The 18,249-nt window shown below is 49.6% G+C and overlaps 6 protein-coding genes across 6 annotated transcripts; 4 read left to right on the forward strand and 2 right to left on the reverse strand.

Moving 5' to 3' along the window:
- Positions 1-91: 91 nt before the first annotated feature.
- On the forward strand, positions 92-2,534 carry ANOM_000969 (putative GABA permease). Its single transcript, XM_015546227.1, has 9 exons — positions 92-185; positions 336-489; positions 559-629; positions 685-708; positions 772-861; positions 921-1,003; positions 1,066-1,463; positions 1,514-1,843; positions 1,910-2,534. The coding sequence occupies exons 2-9, from the start codon at positions 364-366 to the stop codon at positions 2,390-2,392; spliced, it is 1,605 nt and encodes a 534-aa protein (XP_015411780.1). The 5' UTR covers positions 92-185; positions 336-363; the 3' UTR covers positions 2,393-2,534.
- A 529-nt stretch (positions 2,535-3,063) lies between these two features.
- ANOM_000970 (ankyrin repeat domain-containing protein) lies at positions 3,064-4,151 on the forward strand (the record flags this gene model as incomplete). Its single annotated transcript, XM_015546228.1, has 2 exons — positions 3,064-3,673; positions 3,742-4,151. 2 exons carry the CDS (start codon positions 3,064-3,066, stop codon positions 4,149-4,151), a joined length of 1,020 nt encoding a protein of 339 aa, XP_015411826.1.
- Positions 4,152-4,930: 779 nt separating this feature from the next.
- On the reverse strand, positions 4,931-6,348 carry ANOM_000971 (SNG1 family protein; the record flags this gene model as incomplete). Its single annotated transcript, XM_015546229.1, has 2 exons — positions 4,931-5,347; positions 5,428-6,348. 2 exons carry the CDS (start codon positions 6,346-6,348, stop codon positions 4,931-4,933), a joined length of 1,338 nt encoding a protein of 445 aa, XP_015411825.1.
- A 1,131-nt stretch (positions 6,349-7,479) lies between these two features.
- ANOM_000972 (uncharacterized protein) lies at positions 7,480-12,410 on the reverse strand (the record flags this gene model as incomplete). Its single annotated transcript, XM_015546230.1, has 3 exons — positions 7,480-9,771; positions 9,827-12,021; positions 12,083-12,410. The coding sequence occupies 3 exons, from the start codon at positions 12,408-12,410 to the stop codon at positions 7,480-7,482; spliced, it is 4,815 nt and encodes a 1,604-aa protein (XP_015411824.1).
- Positions 12,411-14,270: 1,860 nt separating this feature from the next.
- ANOM_000973 (ankyrin repeat domain-containing protein) lies at positions 14,271-14,765 on the forward strand (the record flags this gene model as incomplete). Its single annotated transcript, XM_015546231.1, has 1 exon — positions 14,271-14,765. One exon carries the CDS (start codon positions 14,271-14,273, stop codon positions 14,763-14,765), a length of 495 nt encoding a protein of 164 aa, XP_015411823.1.
- A 922-nt stretch (positions 14,766-15,687) lies between these two features.
- Positions 15,688-17,610, forward strand: ANOM_000974 (monooxygenase; the record flags this gene model as incomplete). The annotated part of the gene is made up of 2 exons (XM_015546232.1): positions 15,688-15,727; positions 15,824-17,610. 2 exons carry the CDS (start codon positions 15,688-15,690, stop codon positions 17,608-17,610), a joined length of 1,827 nt encoding a protein of 608 aa, XP_015411822.1.
- Positions 17,611-18,249: the final 639 nt, after the last annotated feature.

Genomic DNA, 18,249 nt, shown 5'->3' on the forward strand with positions numbered 1-18,249 from the left:
CACACTAGTGGCCTTGCAGCATAAGGTCCGAGTAACCTGCGACATTCCAAGTCCACCCCCAAATTAATCCCCCCTAACAGTGAATGTCACCCTGATTGTGTTGCGAGGGAGAATAAATCATGGCCGCAACATCTCTCCCATGAAAAAACCCGAATCTTCTCCTCCTGTTCGTCCTGTCCACCGTGGTAAGTGACCTGTCCCAAACACTTCCTTCGTGCCTTAATATCCATCTGTTATATGTCCGAGGTCTATCATTCAACCCAATCGCAATCGCTCATGCACGGATCAATTGCTCTATCACATGGACTAACCCGATTCATCCGATCCTTTGGTAGATTCGTCTCATGGTGAAACCCAGTCACAATGGCATCGTATGAATTGAAAAACCAAGTATCCGCCAATAACGAGGTCCGCATCTCGGGTGGCTATTCGACAAAGGATCGCGACAATGCTGAGCTCGCGCGCCTGGGAAAGAAACCGGTTCTGAAGGTGTGTCTGCAACTTCGGAAAGGCAAATATGCTGTGGAAAGTATACTAACGATCGCCTCCGATCGCTAGAGAAACTTCGGGATCTTGTCGAGTCTCGGCTTCAGCTGTACCATTCTCGCCACCTGGGAGGGTCTTTTTGGGTAAGTCTCATGTCTCCTGCACAACGGATGGTGAATACTAACGCGCGCACTCTAGTACCTTCCTCATCCCTCTGCAAAAGTTCGCACCTCCTTCTTTCCCCGGTCCGTTGCTATTGAGCGCGATATACTAAGATGATATCAGTGGAGGTCCAGCGGGCGCGGTCTACTCGTTCATCTTCGCGTGGACGGGAACAGCATGTTCCTTCACAGTGCTTTCGGAGCTGGCTTCGATGTGAGTCAATTTCACTTGAGGTCAATTGCGTCAGGGACTAAGGCGCTGATGATTTCTAGGGCACCAACGTCCGGAGGGCAATACCACTGGTGCGCGATGCTTTCCCCACCGAGGGTCATGAAATGTCTGAGTTACATCACCGGTAAGTGTCCCATCCTTTCTGCGTCGATAACACTCACAAAGGCTAATTGTCAATTTACACAGGTTGGGTCACCACCATTGGCTGGATGTCTGCTTTTACCAGTGCCAGCTTCTTGGCTGGGACGGAAATTCAGGGCGTCGTGACCCTTGCGCACGAACACTATGATCCCAAGCCATGGCAAGGCACCCTGATCATGTGGGCAGCGATTTGTTTAGCCCTGGCAATCAACATCGTCGGCGGAAAGTTGCTTCCTAGATTTGAGACCCTTGTCCTGGTCGTTCATATCCTGGGATATTTTGCGATCCTGATCCCGTTGACGTACATGGCCGACCACAAGTCAAAAAACGAGGTCTTCAAGGAGTTCGTAAACAGCGGCGGTTTTCCCACGGACGGGCTAGCGTTTTTCGTCGGAATGACTGGGTGTGTTTTTGCTTTCGCGGGTGGTGATGCAGCGGTCCACGTATGTCCTTGAGTGTTTTGGAGTGGAAATAGGAAGGCTAACGATGGCAGATGGCTGAAGAAGTCGCAAATGCCACGGTCGCGATCCCTCGCGCGGTTCTTCTCAGTGTTCTGATCAACGGCACCCTTGGGTTTACCATGCTGATCGCCACTCTTTTCTGCATGGGGGACATCGACAAGGCCCTCAATACGCCCACCGGGTATCCCTTCATTGAAATCTTCTACCAGGCCACTGACTCCGTTCCGGGGGCGCTTGGCATGAGTTCGGTCCTGCTCATCATTGCCGTCTGCTCAGTCATTGGTATGCTGGCGGCCACCTCGCGACAGTTTTGGTCGTTCGCCAGAGATCGCGCGGTGCCCGGTTGGCGCTTGTGGAGCAAGGTATGTTTGATGCCGACAAATCAGTCGCCTCGATGATCCACCCCCGCTGACCTTTTCTCTGATTAGGTTTCGTCGAGGACATACACTCCGACCTATTCCATTCTGCTCACCATGACCGTCGCATGTCTGCTGGGACTCGTCAACATTGGATCTGATGTTGCCCTGAACGGTATCATCTCCATGGCGGTCTCCGGCATTTATCTTTCCTACCTGATCGTCGCCTCGCTTCTCCTCTACCGTCGTTGCACCGGCCAGATTTCTCTGTACAACGACGGGGAGGACGTGCTGGTCAACGTACCGGGCGCGAAGCTGATGTGGGGGCCCTTCCACGTCCGAGGCATCTTCGGTACCTTGATCAATGGCTACGCCGTCATCTACATGACCATTGTAGTATTTTTCAGCTTCTGGCCCACCCAGATGTCCGTCGACAAAACCACGATGAACTTCAGTGTGGTCGGCACGATCGGGACGGTTATCCTGGCGTTGATCTACTATGTCTTCCGGGCTCGGCATGTGTACACAGGGCCCGTCGTCGAGCTGCATCGGTGATAAGGCTATTCTTGGAGGATCGGATGTACACAAGTTGCAGTGAAATAACACCTTCTCTGCTTGTCTTAATATGATGCCCAAAACTGATTTCCAGTCTGTCTTACATTTCAAAGGAATCACTCCTATCACGAGATACGAGGAAAAATTGAATATAATACGTCTTGTTCATTAGTTCTTACCTTTCTCTCTTCCGTTATATGATTCTCTCTTTTATATTTGTGCATGTATTTTACTACTTCACACCTCGGCCAGCACCGGTGGGTGCATACCCGTGGTACGATCCGCTACTAGTATATATATCCGGGTACTACATTGTACCCATATTCCAGCAACCTTAGAAATTAGAGAACCCAATATAATAAGTTAACATTAACCAACGGAATTCAGCCGGATCTGCATACCCCCTGTCAATCAACAAAAGGTGTCTAATGCAAGCTATCTGCGCCGAAGACGCAGGAAAGCAAATACAAAACAAAGCAAACTCTAAAACCTCGTATTTGCATCTGGTTCCAAACATTGCGATCGACATTCATGCACACATGCGACGGAGTAGATCGAGCTACAAAACACGACGATCCCCCTCTCGTTCATGCATGCATGTAGGTATAATAACGTGCCATCTTTCTCAACAGATTTTCCCCACCAAACTTTGTCAAGTCAAGCGACGAACCATGGAGAACCACAATACCGCATCCCTAGTCCAACCAGAGAACTCACTACAAAGAACAATCAACGAAGAAACGTTATGGCTATCTACCGACGAGAACGGCCGAACGACAGTCCACCTGAGCTCGCGATCCCATCCCCCAAGCTTGAATGCGATTAGACTCCCATCGGGAGTAGAGGAGGGACCCCCGAATAGGACTGCGTGGCTACCGCCGAACTCGGCGGATGATTCCTACCGTCTGGGGTTGGTTAATTTGCTGGTTGAAAGTGGAGCGAAGCTGGGGGTTGCTGATGGCGTGGATGTCGGTATTCGGGGTGCTGATAACGTGTGGACGGCCATTTTGCAGGATGATTATCGGCCGCTCTTGAATCTGCTATTTGGGGGTGATTTCAAGGTCAGCAATGAGGACTTTCGCGTGTGGGAATTGCTGAATACGGCATCGGTACATGGCCATGAGGAGATTGTGAGGTTTCTGATCGAGCGAGGTGCTGATGTTGGTGTTTCATGTGAGCATGAGTGGACGCCGTTGCATTCCGCGTCGAGCCACGGACACGCGGAGATCGTTAAACTACTTCTTGAGAACGGGGCCGAGGCAACTATAGTGGAGATGACGGGTGGACTCCGCTGGCCTTGGCGTCTAATAAAGGACACGCACATGTTGTCCGACTACTGCTTGACCAAGGCGCAGTGGTCAGTGTGAACGTTGCGAACGGCTCCGGGGTCACACCGTTGCATATGACCTCTAATCAAGGCCATACGGAGCTCGTTCAGCTCCTTCTGGACCACGGGGCCAATGTATCTGCTGTTGATAGTAGGGGCTGGACCGCACTAGATCTGGCATGTTACGGTGGGCATATTGAGATTGTGAGATTACTGATTGATAATGGTGCTGATTTAGCTGGGGCCGATGAGAACGGCTGTACGCCGCTGCATTCTGCCGCCGAGAATGGCCAGCTTGAGGTGGTTGAGCTTCTGTTGGCTCGGGGCGCGGATATAAATGCTGTGGATAATGATGGACATCCGCCTATTCGTTGTGCTTCGGAGAACGGCCATTGGGAGGTTGTTCGGGTTTTGGTCGAAAAAGGGGCTTGAGGGGTCCACCATGTTCGAGAACAACGCTGTCAGCTGCACTCATCCTCATCTTGTGACGATCGTACGATGCTTTTCTGCTATGGTTTGTTTTCAAGTTACATCCAATGTCGGTCAATTTCTGTGTATCCGTTGTCATTTGGTTGAGCCAGTTAGCAGCCGACTAGTACGATGTTTTACCCGATGTCACGACGAACAATGGTGACGTGAGTCTCATGGTACGGACTTGAACATGTTAACTTCAGTGGTCATTCACCGGCTCGACATATTGACAGCATCGTTCAGTGTGTGTCGTCCATCATAGTCCGCGTCAGTCTCGGAAGATATCTGACTATAGTCCGATCTTGATCCGATATGCTGATCGTTTCCGTATCAACCGGCCCATATCTCCGTCGGGCTGTGATAGTGGATTATTCATTAATACTCATAATTCAGTGAGTACGGAGTCACTGGGCTTACAGCTCCGGGGGAGACGGGCGTCGGAACTGTCCTGACCCCGGCACTAATTTCTGACCCCCCGGGAGCTGTAACCCCGGAGTCACTATCTTCAACCATATGGCTTTTGTTCCCAGAGTTCAGCCATGCAAACACCCGATGAGGCGTTATACTGAGGCGGGACGTGACGAGAGAGGACCAAAACTGTCTACTGTATCTGTACATATCGTCTCAACTATGCCAATTGCTGCAGATGCGATTCACTCAATGGAGTGTGGATATATGTTCCCGAAACACCATCTATCAATAATATACAAAATAGATATTGCACAATTTAACGTGAACATTCACGGCTCATCCCCCCTCACGCCCGGAGTGGGATAGCTGGGCCCATACGCAATATGCTCCAAGCGGATAGACTCAGCCGTCTCCCTCCGACTGTGCCGGATGATCTCCCGCGTACTGGACTGGTGCGAGTGGAGCCGGTCGATACTTTCCGGCAGTGAAACGGTCGACTTATTATCGGTCGCGACATTGGTAGCAGCCTGCTCGGCAGCCAGGGCCGCTTTGCAGCGATGCCACATGGCAAAGGGCACGATAGCCACACAGGCGATCCACCACGAGAACATGATCGGGAGGGCGCGATGCAGCTGGTGCTCGCATCCGTCGCTCCAGATCTGGACGAGGACCTGGTACAGCTCGTGCGCGGGGAGGGCATATCCCCAGCGATAGACCCGGGACTCAGTTCGAAGGGACTGATCGTACTGGCGACGTTGATTATGGCCCAGGTTAGGATGCAAAAGGGGAGGAATTGCATCGGGATAAACGCGGTGATGATGTCGACGATAAGGAAGTTGATGTGCATGTACAACCAGATACTCATCCAGGAGAGCACGAACTGATTGCTATTGACGTCCCACGATTCTCTGTACGCCCAGATATATCCGGCCATGCATAGCGATCCGATGAAGGTGTAGGCGAGAGAGACGCACATGCGGAGGAGGCCGTTGCGTTTCGGGCCAAGCTTGGTGTAGAGGTGGAACTGCGCCGAGATGCCGTTCAGGGCCATCATGAAGAAGAATTGTTGGATGATCGGCATCACCATTGACACGGTGTTGTATAATACTCGGCCGCCTTGATTGGTGACCTTGATGTTGATTTCGGTGGCTTGGATAGGGTTGAGGAAGGCTTGTAGGCTTCCTGGGTTCTTCGACAGGGGTGCTGTGGCGAGGACGCTCGATGCGTTGCGGGCGTAGTAGGCCGACTTGGTTACTTGTACCAGACTCATGATGCTGGCGTAGATGGCACTCTGTGAAAAGGCCGGGTAGCGTGCTCCGTTCCAGATGTACGTTAAGGAAGTTCGGTTGCCATTGCCCGTGGCCAAGGCAGCGGATAGGTTCGCCGAGGCCCCGGGATGGGCATACACTGCGCCCCAATAGTCGCCTTTACAGACAGCAGTCTTGACGTCTTTTGGAGTCGGATATTCGCTGGCGGGTGATTGTACAAGTGAAGGGAATTCGTCACTGCGCAGTATGCCGTACGCATCGACCACCGACTGGCCGACCACGTCTCCGTCGTAGTCGACGTACAGCATCTTCATGCTGTGGAAACGGGTGCTGTCGCGATACTGGGTCCCATATAGGTAGCACATATTACACAGGAACAGCAGCTGTAAGAGGGCAAAACTGATGCCCAGGGCGATCAGGAAGTTCTTGCGCATGTCTTTGAAGGATCCACCCGCTGGCGAGGGTGAGGGCGCTGCCATGGCGGAGGGTCGTATGTACAATTATACTTTGCAAGTTCAGGTGGATGAGGAGTGCTACTTATTGTTCTGGAAGCTTTTTTCCCCATCTCCCCTTAGCTCTTTAGATTTTTACAGCTCAAAACTTAGAGTTCCATCTATTACACCATGGTTTTTGGGCTGAGATAGGGTTCCACTGACTATGTACAGGGCAAGCCAATCAGAGACACTGATAATCATGACTAAGCGGAAGAGACGTCCTCGTAAAAAAGGGGCATCTCAAATAGTGATGCCAATAGTGGATGCTCGTGCATCTCGACGGTCTTCCGACGCCCCGAATACCGAAACGGATCTATCTCTGTAGCCTCGGGCCGTACCTCTACTTTAAACCCTCGGTATGGGAAATTGGATACTATAATTAACCCCCTTTATATTTCAAGGTTCGGTAGGAATGCTCCAGGTTAGGGTTTCGAAGTAGTGGGTCTGAATCTGAACTCTGCTATCAGCTTTAGCTATTGTATGTACTCCGTACATTTACTGTCATCATCGTCATAGACTGGGTCAGAGCTGTTCAACGATGTATACACTGCTCTACAATCTAGGCGATATCTCGAAAGAAGCAACCCAAATAGTATTCCAGTAATGACAGTAGAGACTACGTAGATAGCAGACTGCTTCTCACTTTTCTCCCACTCCTATCAGAGCCCTATTGTATAGCCTCAGAGGCCTTTATGCCCTCTGCAAAGAATGGGGCGGGCAAGGCTACTATATGTAATTGAAAATGTGGCGGATATAAACCCCGAGACTGCCGTTCGGCGACTGAGTTGTCTATGCACCAGGAGGGATTTTATCAAGACTACTTCAGGATGCCTCTGGTAATATAAGGGCACAAGGCATTAAATAGTGCGATATTAGAATATGATTATCTCGCAGCCCAATAGTGACCACTTCTTCCACTTGTAACTACTGTTCACCAGCCACGCCACTGGGCTTCTGTATGGGCTAATCCTGCTTGCATACTCCTTCATAATTTTGCCTCATCGCATTGAACTTTTATTCTGTTTCCACCTTGACTGAAAACATTGTGCAGTATAAATATTCAGCAATGAAATTGGACAATAACGATGTAGGGGCTCAATGCAGCAAAGAATTCCATCAAAGATCCGTGAGGGGATTCAGCTTCGAAAATTGTAAAAATTTAACAGCACCAGATGCACAGCTGATGGCTACAGCCAAGGTTGACAAAGCGAATGCGCTGAATGCTTGCGGTCGATGGTCAGGGGGTAACCACAAAACCCTGCTTCCGTCATATGTTATCCAGGAAAGATCTTCGCTGAGGCCATACCCATATGTCTTTGGTACCTGGTTTGAGTCCTTGATATCTTTCCAGTGACCTTTCAAAACTCTCAGATCGAATGTGCCAAGCCTAGTGTGGAGATAGTTAGGGTCGATGCTATCGAACCGAAGAAAGCCACTGGTTGTAACAGGGAAATTTAAGATGCACCGGCCAGTGGTCGGATCTGATACAACGACTTTACTATGTGAAACTGATGCGAGCTGCCTTCCGTTGTGAGACCAGGCAACTTTAGAATCAAAGTCGGACTCGTCTTCATATTCACACTCCTTGTAGTGACCTTCGAAAACCGAGAACTGAGCACCAGTAGTTGGATTCCACACCTGAACTCTTCCACTAACTGATACTGATGCGAGTTGACTTCCGTTAGGGGACCAGGCAACATCTGTAAGCCGCAAGGTAATATGTTTACCATTCGGGTGACCTTTAAAAATGGAAAGCTGACTACCAGTAGTCGGATTCCATACCTGAATGGTTCCATCCCACCCTACCGATGCGAGCTGACTTCCGTCAGGAGACCAGGCAAGTTTATGAATAATGTAGGTATGACGCTCGCAAATAGAGAGTTGCCTACCAGTAGTCGGATCCCAAATGCGAACGGTTCCATGACCCGATCCTGAGGCCAGTTGACCTCCGTCGGGAGAGAAGGCCAAATCTGTAATGTAGTGGGTATGGCCATTGCAAACCGAGAGCTGCTCACCAGTAGACGGATTCCACACCCGAATGGTTCCATCACCCCAACCTGATGCTAGCTGATTTCCATCTTGAGACCAGGCAACTTCAGATATATAGTCGGTTTCCGAACTCACGATCCCGGGGAGACCAAAAATTGAGAGCTGAACACCACTAGTTGGATTCCACAACCGAGCGGCTCCACCTCGTGAAAATGATACGAGCCGAGATCCATCAGGAGACCAGGTCATTAAGTCAACAATTTCATCATAGCCCCTGCTAATTGACTGGAATTGGGCTGTTGTGTCCCATATCTTGATAGTCATATCCTGGGACCCTGATGCTAGGCGAGTTCCATCTGGAGACCATGCTAAGGACGAAATGTAGTGACGATGGCCCTCGAAGATAAAGATGCACTCCATAGTATGTACATCCCAGACTCTGATGGTACTATCTTCTGACCCTGATGCAAGTCGGGACCCTTCTGATGACCAGGCTACTGAATTAATACCAGAAATATGACCTTGGAGTGACACATAATCCCTTGTTTTGGTGTCCCATACATTGACAGCCGTATGGGAGGACCCTGCTGCTAGGTGACGTTCATCTGGAGACCATGCTAAAGACCAAATACAGTCACTAGAGCGCTCAAGGATGAGGACATACTCCATATCACGTAGTTCCCAGACCCTGATAGTATCACTGTATTTTGACCCCGATGCAAGTCGGATTCCAGATGGAGACCAGGCAATAGAGGTAATCGTAGATGCGTGGCCCTCCGGTATTGATGCCCATTCTTTAGTATCTAGATCCAAAATCCGGATAGACTTGTCTGACGCAAAGGCCAGTCGACGTTGGTTGTCAGGGCATGCCATGGAAGTACATCCGTACGAACCTTCCTCGAAAATCGACTCAGACTGCCTCGTATCTAGACTCCAGACCTTGATAGTACACTCTGATATCGAAGCGACTCGATTGTTATTTAGCCATCGAATATGCATCACTCCTCTCGAGGGATCCCATAGCGGAAAATTAGAAGGTCTGGAAAGCGTATCTTCAAGGATTACCATGCACTCGCTGGTATCTAGATCCCATATCCTGGTAGAGCTTAATGCTCCTGAAGCGAGTCGACTTCCATCTTGAGACCAAGCAAGAGAGCAGACCCTGTCGGTATGACTCTCCAGGGTTTGAAGACATGGACTCCAACAGCTCTCCACCACGGGTTCTATTCGAATCCAATCTTTTATGCGCTGTCTACCGTGGTAGCACCCTCTCGTGATGCTTTGCATGGGGCTATAGATGAGAGATGAATAGTAAACCTGAAGCGGACTCCTTTCAATGGCCACCTTGGTGTACTGGACAAATCGGATGGCATCTCTGACTCGGTGTACCAGAGGCTCTGGGTCAGCATTAATGCGATTCTATGTAAATATTAATATAGAATACATTTGTTAATTAAACACGATAAATGCATACCTGAATGAACTTTTCGAGCTTTTGCATGGATGCGATGCCACTCGGAACGCTCTTTAGAATACTCATGGCTTCCAGCCAATGAAGATAACTCTGAGATAGAAATGAATCCATCAAGCGCTCTTCTTCAGTGGCTTTCGTGGTGTCCTCCATTGTACCGCATGAAACAAGGTGGTCAACCCAGTAGACACATCCGTAGCGTACTGCGCGCAGGGGATCCGGGTTTGGCACCTTAACCTCTTGGATTGGATAGCCGGGTGCACGTAAATTATAGATATCCCGTCTTAAATATTTTCCTAGAATGCGTAACGAATTGGAGAAAAGATTGTAGTGTATCATACCTTTCCCATTGGGGAATATCTCGTTCGATGCCTTGTCCATGATGAAGTCTTTTGCGGATTGATGAATCAAGAAGATTGTGTTGTCCTGAACAGATAGGAAAGAGCCACAGAGCCCAACTAGATCCTTAAGAGCCCGCTCATCATCACCAGGGATGTCAACGTAAACCATCATCTCGTCCAGGGTGATGGGGCGGAGAACGGTCGTGGTAACGCGAAGAATAGACTTACAAATCTCAGATTTGTCTGAGTCGATAATCTGGCTCATCATGCGCTTGTAAATGTTGTCAAGATCAGGGGGAAAGTCTTTAAGCCTCTCCCGAATCTCCCAGTAAAACCTTTTGGCAAGATACTCGCAAACTAAGGCGACCCAGAGAAATGTGCCATTGGCATTCGCAACCAGATATTCCTTGACAGCTTTCCAAATGTCGGTTTTCCCCTCTGATCCGTCGCTTCTGTTCTCCAGTTTCTGGACCCTGTATTCGATAAAAGAGTGAATGGCTTTTGACAACACATCTTTGTTTAACTCTAGATGGAGTTTCATTTGCGTTGCCTGGTTGAGGTCTGCCTCAATTTCTGGCAAGTTCCGGCTCGAGACGACCCATTTGACATTTTCATGAGTCGACGAATGTTGAACAAGCAGATCAAGAAGGTTCTGGCAGTCCTTAACGCATTCGTCAAGTGCATCAATCAGTAAATATGTTGGCTTCAATGTTGGGTCGTTGAGGATGTTCGTTAAAGTATTCTGCAACGCGAACCAAGCATTATGGCCGTCGAAGGAACCCTCAGAAAGATGGCTCATCAGAGAAGGCTGCTGTTTCACCAGCATGGATATTAGACCTCGAAGAACTGCAGGGGAGTTGTTAAGGGTTTCCACGGTAGCTTGACAAAAGAAGAACGCAATGTTTTTGTCGGGTGCAGCCAGTTGTGGGAGCTCATCAATGATTCCGCAGACCAACATCGTTTTTCCCTTACCAGGGCCCCCTTTGATCCAAAGTAGTTCTCCAGAGCTGGCATTCATCCACCTCTTGAAGTCTTGATTTTCAATCACCCAATGATACGAGTCCTTGAGGAGGCCCCCCTTAAACCTCTCGATGCGTTGTTTATCGAGCTGAGGATCCGTAGCTTTTAGTGTGTTGAGACAATCGCGATACTCGACATCAGACATGTGTTTCTCCATCTTTCGTGTGTAATCGACAACATCTTCAAGGGCTTTGCGTGATTGCTCAGCTTCTCGTTTGAGGTCATTAAGTTTCTGCACATTCAACCCGGATAGAGCCCCCTGAAGTCGCATTGTGAGTGTTTTCTCCTTCTCTTTGATTGTGTTAAGCTGTTCGCTCCAACCGTCCCAGTCGGTCACACTCCGAAGGTAGTCCTTTCCGGGTTTACGATGGAATCTCATCACACTCTGCACCTGGTAGTCAATCACAAGTTTATATAAACCTTTCACTTGCTCTTTTAACTGGGCCTTGACACCAGGATTCCCATAATCCGGCAGTAGAAGTGTTTCCATCTCGATGTAGTATCGTATTTGCGATGTGACATACAAAAGCCCTTGTTTGTTTTCGTCGTCAACCCTAGATGGGTTGGTCAACAACGGAAGAAGAAGGGACGTACATGCCATGATAGCTGGTGCGTAGGGGACATCTTTGAGTGCATCTTTGGCGTAGGTCTGAACCCAACTTATGCCATTACCAAGCGTCCCTATTGCTTCTTGCAACACAATTTTCTTTCCAAAAAAGGTCGCTTGGAGCTTTCCCTCTTGCATCCTTTCGAAGCCGAGCTTAGCGATCTGCTCTAGCTTTTGTCGACGGGTTGGGCGATCATATTGGGGGATGGCATCTTCCAAGTCGTTCGTATCTTGTTCAGTGGTATGAGCACTATTGGCCAGGGAGATCAGACCCAATGAATTATCACATACCTTCAGCAGCTACTCGGGACAAGAGGCTCTCATAATCCGACAAAAGGCTGGGCTTCTCTATCTTCAGAAGCTCATAGGCTTCATCCCATAAAGAAACAGGTTCGGAAACCTGGACCAGAACGCTCGCGGTATCGTTTTTTGTCTCTGGTTCAGATCTTTCCCCAGGGCCAGACGATACACGAGGACTAGGACTGAGCCTTGACTCCTCTGGGTCCGTACTCCTTGGTACCGCATGGTGTCTCGATCGGAGAGGGCAAGCCTTTGGTAATTTCCAGCGTTGCCGAAAACTCTGCCTCCGTGAAAGCTTTTTCTCACTTTTGCTGTCCATCACGGCTGTTTCCCTCCCAGGTTCAATACTTTTTGGTATATTTGTTGAGGTTTTCTCTCAAGGGTGGTCGGTAGTCCAACGACGAACGCAAATCTGAAACACCTATAAGGTGGTAACAGTACCTCGTTGTTTGACAAGGATACATGAGCCTGTATTAGAGCCCAGTCCCGGTCTTACGCTGTGTTGTGCAGACTAAGGGACACGACACGTAGCCTTGCATCTCCGTGCGATTGACAAGTCACAAACTACAGGTAGCGGATCTGATATCCGACTGTGTTTTGCCTTATGCAGAAAGGTTCTTACTTAATCGATCGACAGGATCGAGCTGAAGTTGTTTGTTTGCTTTGAACTTTGGATTCTGTGAGTAGAAGAGGCTTTCTCGTCGGAATGAGTTCTTCAGCAGACGAGCTGGTCCGCCAAGGGAGCTCGTGGCGTCCCTCGGCCATTTTATACCACAGTTTGACCACCGTTCTTCCAGCGCTCATATAGTTGCCCCATGGTTTTCTCGCAGACGGACCTCAACGAGTCCCAACGCTTGGGGACCTCTTTCACGAAGGCCTCTTTCTTGATAAAACTGATCACAATTGCATGAGCGCTGAATATGACACTACCAACCTGTACACTCAACTCCAGTGGAGGAGATCCATCAATTGATTAGTTATCCTGGGCATATCGTATCCATCCCAGTCCTCATTTCGGGAAATGATTTTCACTATATGCAAGAACCTACAGACCGAAACTTTCCGTGTTAGAGAAATATTCCGAGACGCGCTCTCCGCCTGATCTGGAGAAAGCAAGTTCGTCTGACATATCATTACTGATTGTCAATTGCGGGTCCGAATGTTTATCAGTCTCACATTATTCTACCAATTCACGCCCACACAAAAGATGTGCAGAAGTACGTGGCGGGAAATATGGCATGTCTGCCGACATTCATAGCCAGCAACATTGATCTGCAGGAGATGGTCAAGACGCAAATTGTCCAACGAACAGAAGTGATGTTCCTTCTGGTGCGCCTATATCTAATGTTGATCAAGCATTAGGTATTGGTATTGAAAAAGAAGTCCGGCTTGCTCTGAAGGAGTTTCCTCACGGCGAGGGGGGCTTGGAAGATGCGTACGGTAGTGTGATACAACGCATAGAAGATCAGCCCCTCGAATACCGAAATATGATACAGCGAGTTCTTTCTTGGATTGTATATGCCAAGAGGATGCTCGGTTCTTCTGAGTTGCGGTATGCTGTGGCTGTGTGAGGTTGGAGCGGAGGACATTGACGAGACCGACGCCCCTGACTTGGATCATGGTCTCTGCCTCTATGGATTTAGTTATTGTTGACCTACATAGAAACATAATCCGTCTAGTCTATGTCACTACATAGGTGCATCTTCAAGGTGTCGGAGCACCCTGAATGATTGCTGCTCATGAGGACATGTTCGTAACATGCATTCGATACCTGTCGCGGCAGCCTTTCAAGAGTGGCCAATGTCAGAACATCCAGGCCTCGCGGGCAAGACAAGCCGGCTACGTTTTTCTGAAATATGCCGGCGCTCACTGGGGACGCTACGCACGCCCGGCCCACACAGCGATTGCCGATACTGTGCTCTCCCTCCTCATGGACAGGGACTTGGTTTCCTCTTCCATGGATGTCCCATTCCCATCAGTAGTCAAGGCAAGGGTTGTCAAGGAACTCCCACTGGAGGCAGCTGGTCTCCTTGTCGCTGTTTAGTTTGATCTTCCAGATATACTCTGCCGGCTGCTGGAGAGTGGCGCGGCTGTTGATAAAGTAGCCAGCACTAACAGGGCGGCATTTCATTGTGCAACGAGACTGAACCACCAGGATACCGATGTTAATGCTGTAGGGATGCAAACTACAGTGGCAAGGAGAAGCGAGAAAGACAGTCTTTCCGACGAGGATGCATGCATCAGTGGCGAGGGGAACACCCAGGATGAGGATGGCAGAAATGGCAAAATGTCCCAATATACTTTGACAGCTCTTCAACTGGCAAGCGCGTATGGACATGATCTCACCGTCCGCTTGCTGCTAGACAACGGGGCTAACCCAAAGCTTGCGAGTGACAAGACAGAGTCTTCCCTGTGCCTAGCCCTCTTCCGCCAACACGTGAGCGTCATCCGAGCCCTCCTCAAGACCGAAGTACTGGACACTGATATCCAGTACTTTCTGCATACAGCAGTCCAGGTAGATGACACAGATATAGTGAAGCTGCTCCTCGAAATTGGCGGATTCGTCGACGTCGAGCAGTCCTTGTTCTACGCCTTCCTTACTATCACTAGTGGCAGCGATATTAAAGATAAGATAATACCGTTTCTTCTTAAGCAAGGAGTACCACACAACTAAACGATCGAGGAATTCACTGCACTTCATATTTCTGCAATCAGGAGACATATCCAGTCTGTCAAGGTTGTGTTAAGCCATAGAGCAGATATTAATACCACAAACGAGAAAGGAAGAACTGCTGTCCATTTGACCGCTTCCTGTAGACTGTTGGATGTGCTTTGGCTATTCCAAAACCTCGGCCTTTTGAGCCCGTCAATACTGGAGCGGCGGGATGAAGTAGGGAACACGGCCCTTCGCTCCGTGATAGAGAAAAGCATTGATCTTCCCACTTGCGCTGTTGCGGAAAAGAGTACCGAAGATGAACAGTTGCAGTTGATTAAGCTTTTTCCTGCTTATCTTGCTATTCTTACGCTGGTTATATTTTAGAGCTTTCTCGCTCCATTATGCCTATTGAGTAAATTCATTATACATTTATATTGATTTTTGTTTCCATTTATTCAACTTCGGCATTTTGGGGAAATGGCCCAGCCGGAGAAACTTCCAGGAAAGTTTGCGTCTGCTTCTAAGGCATCTTGCATATTTCCCGGCCGCCTGTCTTGACATGTGCGATTATCGAATCAGGTAAAGCTGGCTATGCCTATACGAACTGCCTTGGCGTCCGGTCCGTGCTCTGCTGATGAGACAGTGGCGGCAAAGCTGACGGACACGTCTGGGTCCCTGGTTGGTTAGTTTCCTTATCTGGCGTCATATTCGATGCGGCTGTCACTGGTAGGCCAGACATTGGCACGGCTGAGATCCCGCAATGGTGACTGGGGACTGGGCGCCTTAAGCAGAGTACTAATTATATATGGCTGACACCCTGGCTCTCTTCTGTCAGAACCAACCGACGCCTACCTATTCGCCTAGCAAAGTACTCTAACGAATGCCAGTTTGAGGACCATTCAAGTGGAGCGAAACCAAGCGATTAGGTCCAGGAATGATAATGGAAAAGCAAATAGCCGACCTGGCCATAATTGGTGCTGGTAAAGCCGCCCCTCTCATTGCCTCAGACACTTTTATCCCATATGTTCATTAGGGGCTCCTGCAGCTAACTACGATTAACAAATTGATCGCGACAGGCTGGCACGGTCTCGCAGCCGCCAAAGTAGCAATCGACCTCGACCCCAGTGTCAATCTGGTGGTTCTGGATTCCGCCGCCTCAGTGGGGGGTGTCTGGGCAGAGGAACGCTTATATGCGGAACTCAGGACGAATAACCGACTGGGATCATATGAATATGGTGACTTTCCCATGAGGGACAATATTCCCGGTTTAGTTAAACCCGGTGAGCATATGTCAGGCAGGGCGATGCATGAGTATCTCAAGGCATACGCTGACCACTTTCGGATCCGCGACAAAATTAAGCTCAATTGCAAGGTTGACAGCGTGGAGTACTGCGACGGAGATGATGGACGGGGAAAAGAGTGGGTCATTAAATGCACGACAACAACAGGGCCAGGAGACGAGAAGAGCAATATTATACGGACGCGGAAACTGATACTCGCCACGGGCCTTACCTCGCAGCCGCGTATTCCTACATTCCCTGGCCAGCAATCGTTCGGCGCGCCATTGTTCCACGCAAAAGAATTCGCTCTTTATCAAGACACCCTCTTTAAACCCAGCAATGACAACACAGGGGACCAACATGAAGGCGCCCGTGACGACCACACACCAATAACGGTACTCGGTGGAAGCAAATCCGCGTGGGACACGGTCTACGCCTGCGCATCCAAGGGACACCACGTCAACTGGGTCATCAGACCCTCTGGGACTGGGCCCGCGTGGGTGAGCCCGGCCGCTGTTTTCTCGCCCTTGAACCTCCTCCTCGAAAGCCTCCCTGTCGTGCGTGCCTTGGGCTGGTTCAGCCCCTGCGCCTGGGTGAGCCACCCGATACGCAACTTTTTACATAGGACGTGGCTTGGCTGTATGATTGTGCGTCTGTTCTGGGCCTCCCTGGAGTGGGATATGGTTCGCGTCAATCGATACAGCGATCATGAGGAGACGGCAAAGCTCAGACCCTGGTTTAAGCCTCTCTGGATGGGGACCGCGGTGAGTATTATCAATTTCCCGGGCGATTTCTTTGGATTGATCCGGCGAGGACTGGTGAAGGTGCATATTGCCGATGTTGAGCGGCTGGAGCCTTATAGAGTCGTTCTGTCCAACGGCGGCGACAGGCTAGACACGAGGGCACTTATCCTGTGCACAGGCTGGAAGGTATCTCCAGGCATTCGGTTCTTGCCGGATGGGACTGAACAAGAGATGGGCTTCCCGTGGGCTGCGGACCCAATTGATCAGGAGCTCGTTAGGCAGGCCCGTAAAGACATATACACGCGTCTGCCCATGCTCCACACCGGCCCAGAGAGGAGGACCTACGGCACGAAGGATGCGGAGGGTCAAATACACACTAATGAAACCGTTCTGCACCCCTTTCGTCTCGCGCGCTTCATTGTTCCCCCAGGACTATGGGACGACCATAGCATCGCCTTCCTGGGGACCGTAACAACGTTCAACACATCCATTGTTGCCGAAGTGCAAGCCCTGTGGGCCATAGCTTACCTTAACCACGGCTCTGAGCTTCATCATCATCCAGACAAGGAGTCAATACTTAGCGAAACAGCACTGCACACAGAGTTTTGTGCGCTTCGCTCCCCGGCGGGCCATGGGGTGCGGACTGCCGACTTTGTGTTTGAGGTCATGCCGTATTTGGATCTCTTGCTTGGGGATTTGGGCTTGAGCACTGCTAGGAAGAGGTCGTGGTGGGAAGATTTGTTTGTTCCGCATCGGCCGAGGGATTATGCGGGATTGGTGGAGGAGTGGAAGGCATCGCGAACCATATCCCAGGACGGGCGGAAGTTAAAGACTACTTAGGACTACAGAGAAGACTTTACCGTTCATGGTAAATATTTTGATAAATTTTATGACTTACCCACCCGACATCCATGGCAAATCTTCGACGGAGTCAAAGTGGTGCACGATAATTAGCCAAGATTCTTGATAAGTTTACTGCAACACTTCAAGAGCAAAGAAGGCCCGAAAACAAACCGGTGCAATATTAGCTACAATGGTATTGTCCAAAGCGTAGAGACAGCTGCCGGTCAAAGCCCGACACAAGCAGAAGTCACTGCAAGACTCAGCACGTATATCAGCACTGCCTGGGTAGACCAACCCTGAAATCAGAAATTGACCGCTTCTCCTCCTGACTGGGAGAGAGCTCCCTCTCAGCACCTTACTCGTAATACTCAAGGTGCTAAAGACACTCTGACGGTGTCGCATTCGCCATAGGGATACGAGTGTCCGAATCGATAGTTGTGGGTCGTCGCATCTGATGACGCTGTCTGCCTAGAACAGTTGTATGTTCGTACAGACGCCGTTAAAGCTGTGTACGTGCTTCGTTGTATCTAAAGTTTATTTTATTTTATTTTATTTTATTTTATTTTATTTTATTTTTCTTCGAACTGACCGACATTCCTGGTGTGGTCTTAACTAATTATCAGGATATGTTGACAG

The sequence above is a fragment of the Aspergillus nomiae genome (genome assembly GCF_001204775.2).
Source record: "Aspergillus nomiae NRRL 13137 chromosome Unknown contig00008, whole genome shotgun sequence".
NCBI classification, from domain to species: domain Eukaryota; kingdom Fungi; phylum Ascomycota; class Eurotiomycetes; order Eurotiales; family Aspergillaceae; genus Aspergillus; species Aspergillus nomiae.

Coding starts and splice junctions, on each gene's coding strand:
- ANOM_000969 (XM_015546227.1), top strand. CDS start 364: ATGGCATCGTATGAATTGAAAAACCAAGTATCCGCCAATAACGAGGTC. Junction 490..558: donor GAAAGAAACCGGTTCTGAAG/GTGTGTCTGCAA, acceptor TCCGATCGCTAG/AGAAACTTCGGGATCTTGTC. Junction 1,004..1,065: donor ATGTCTGAGTTACATCACCG/GTAAGTGTCCCA, acceptor CAATTTACACAG/GTTGGGTCACCACCATTGGC.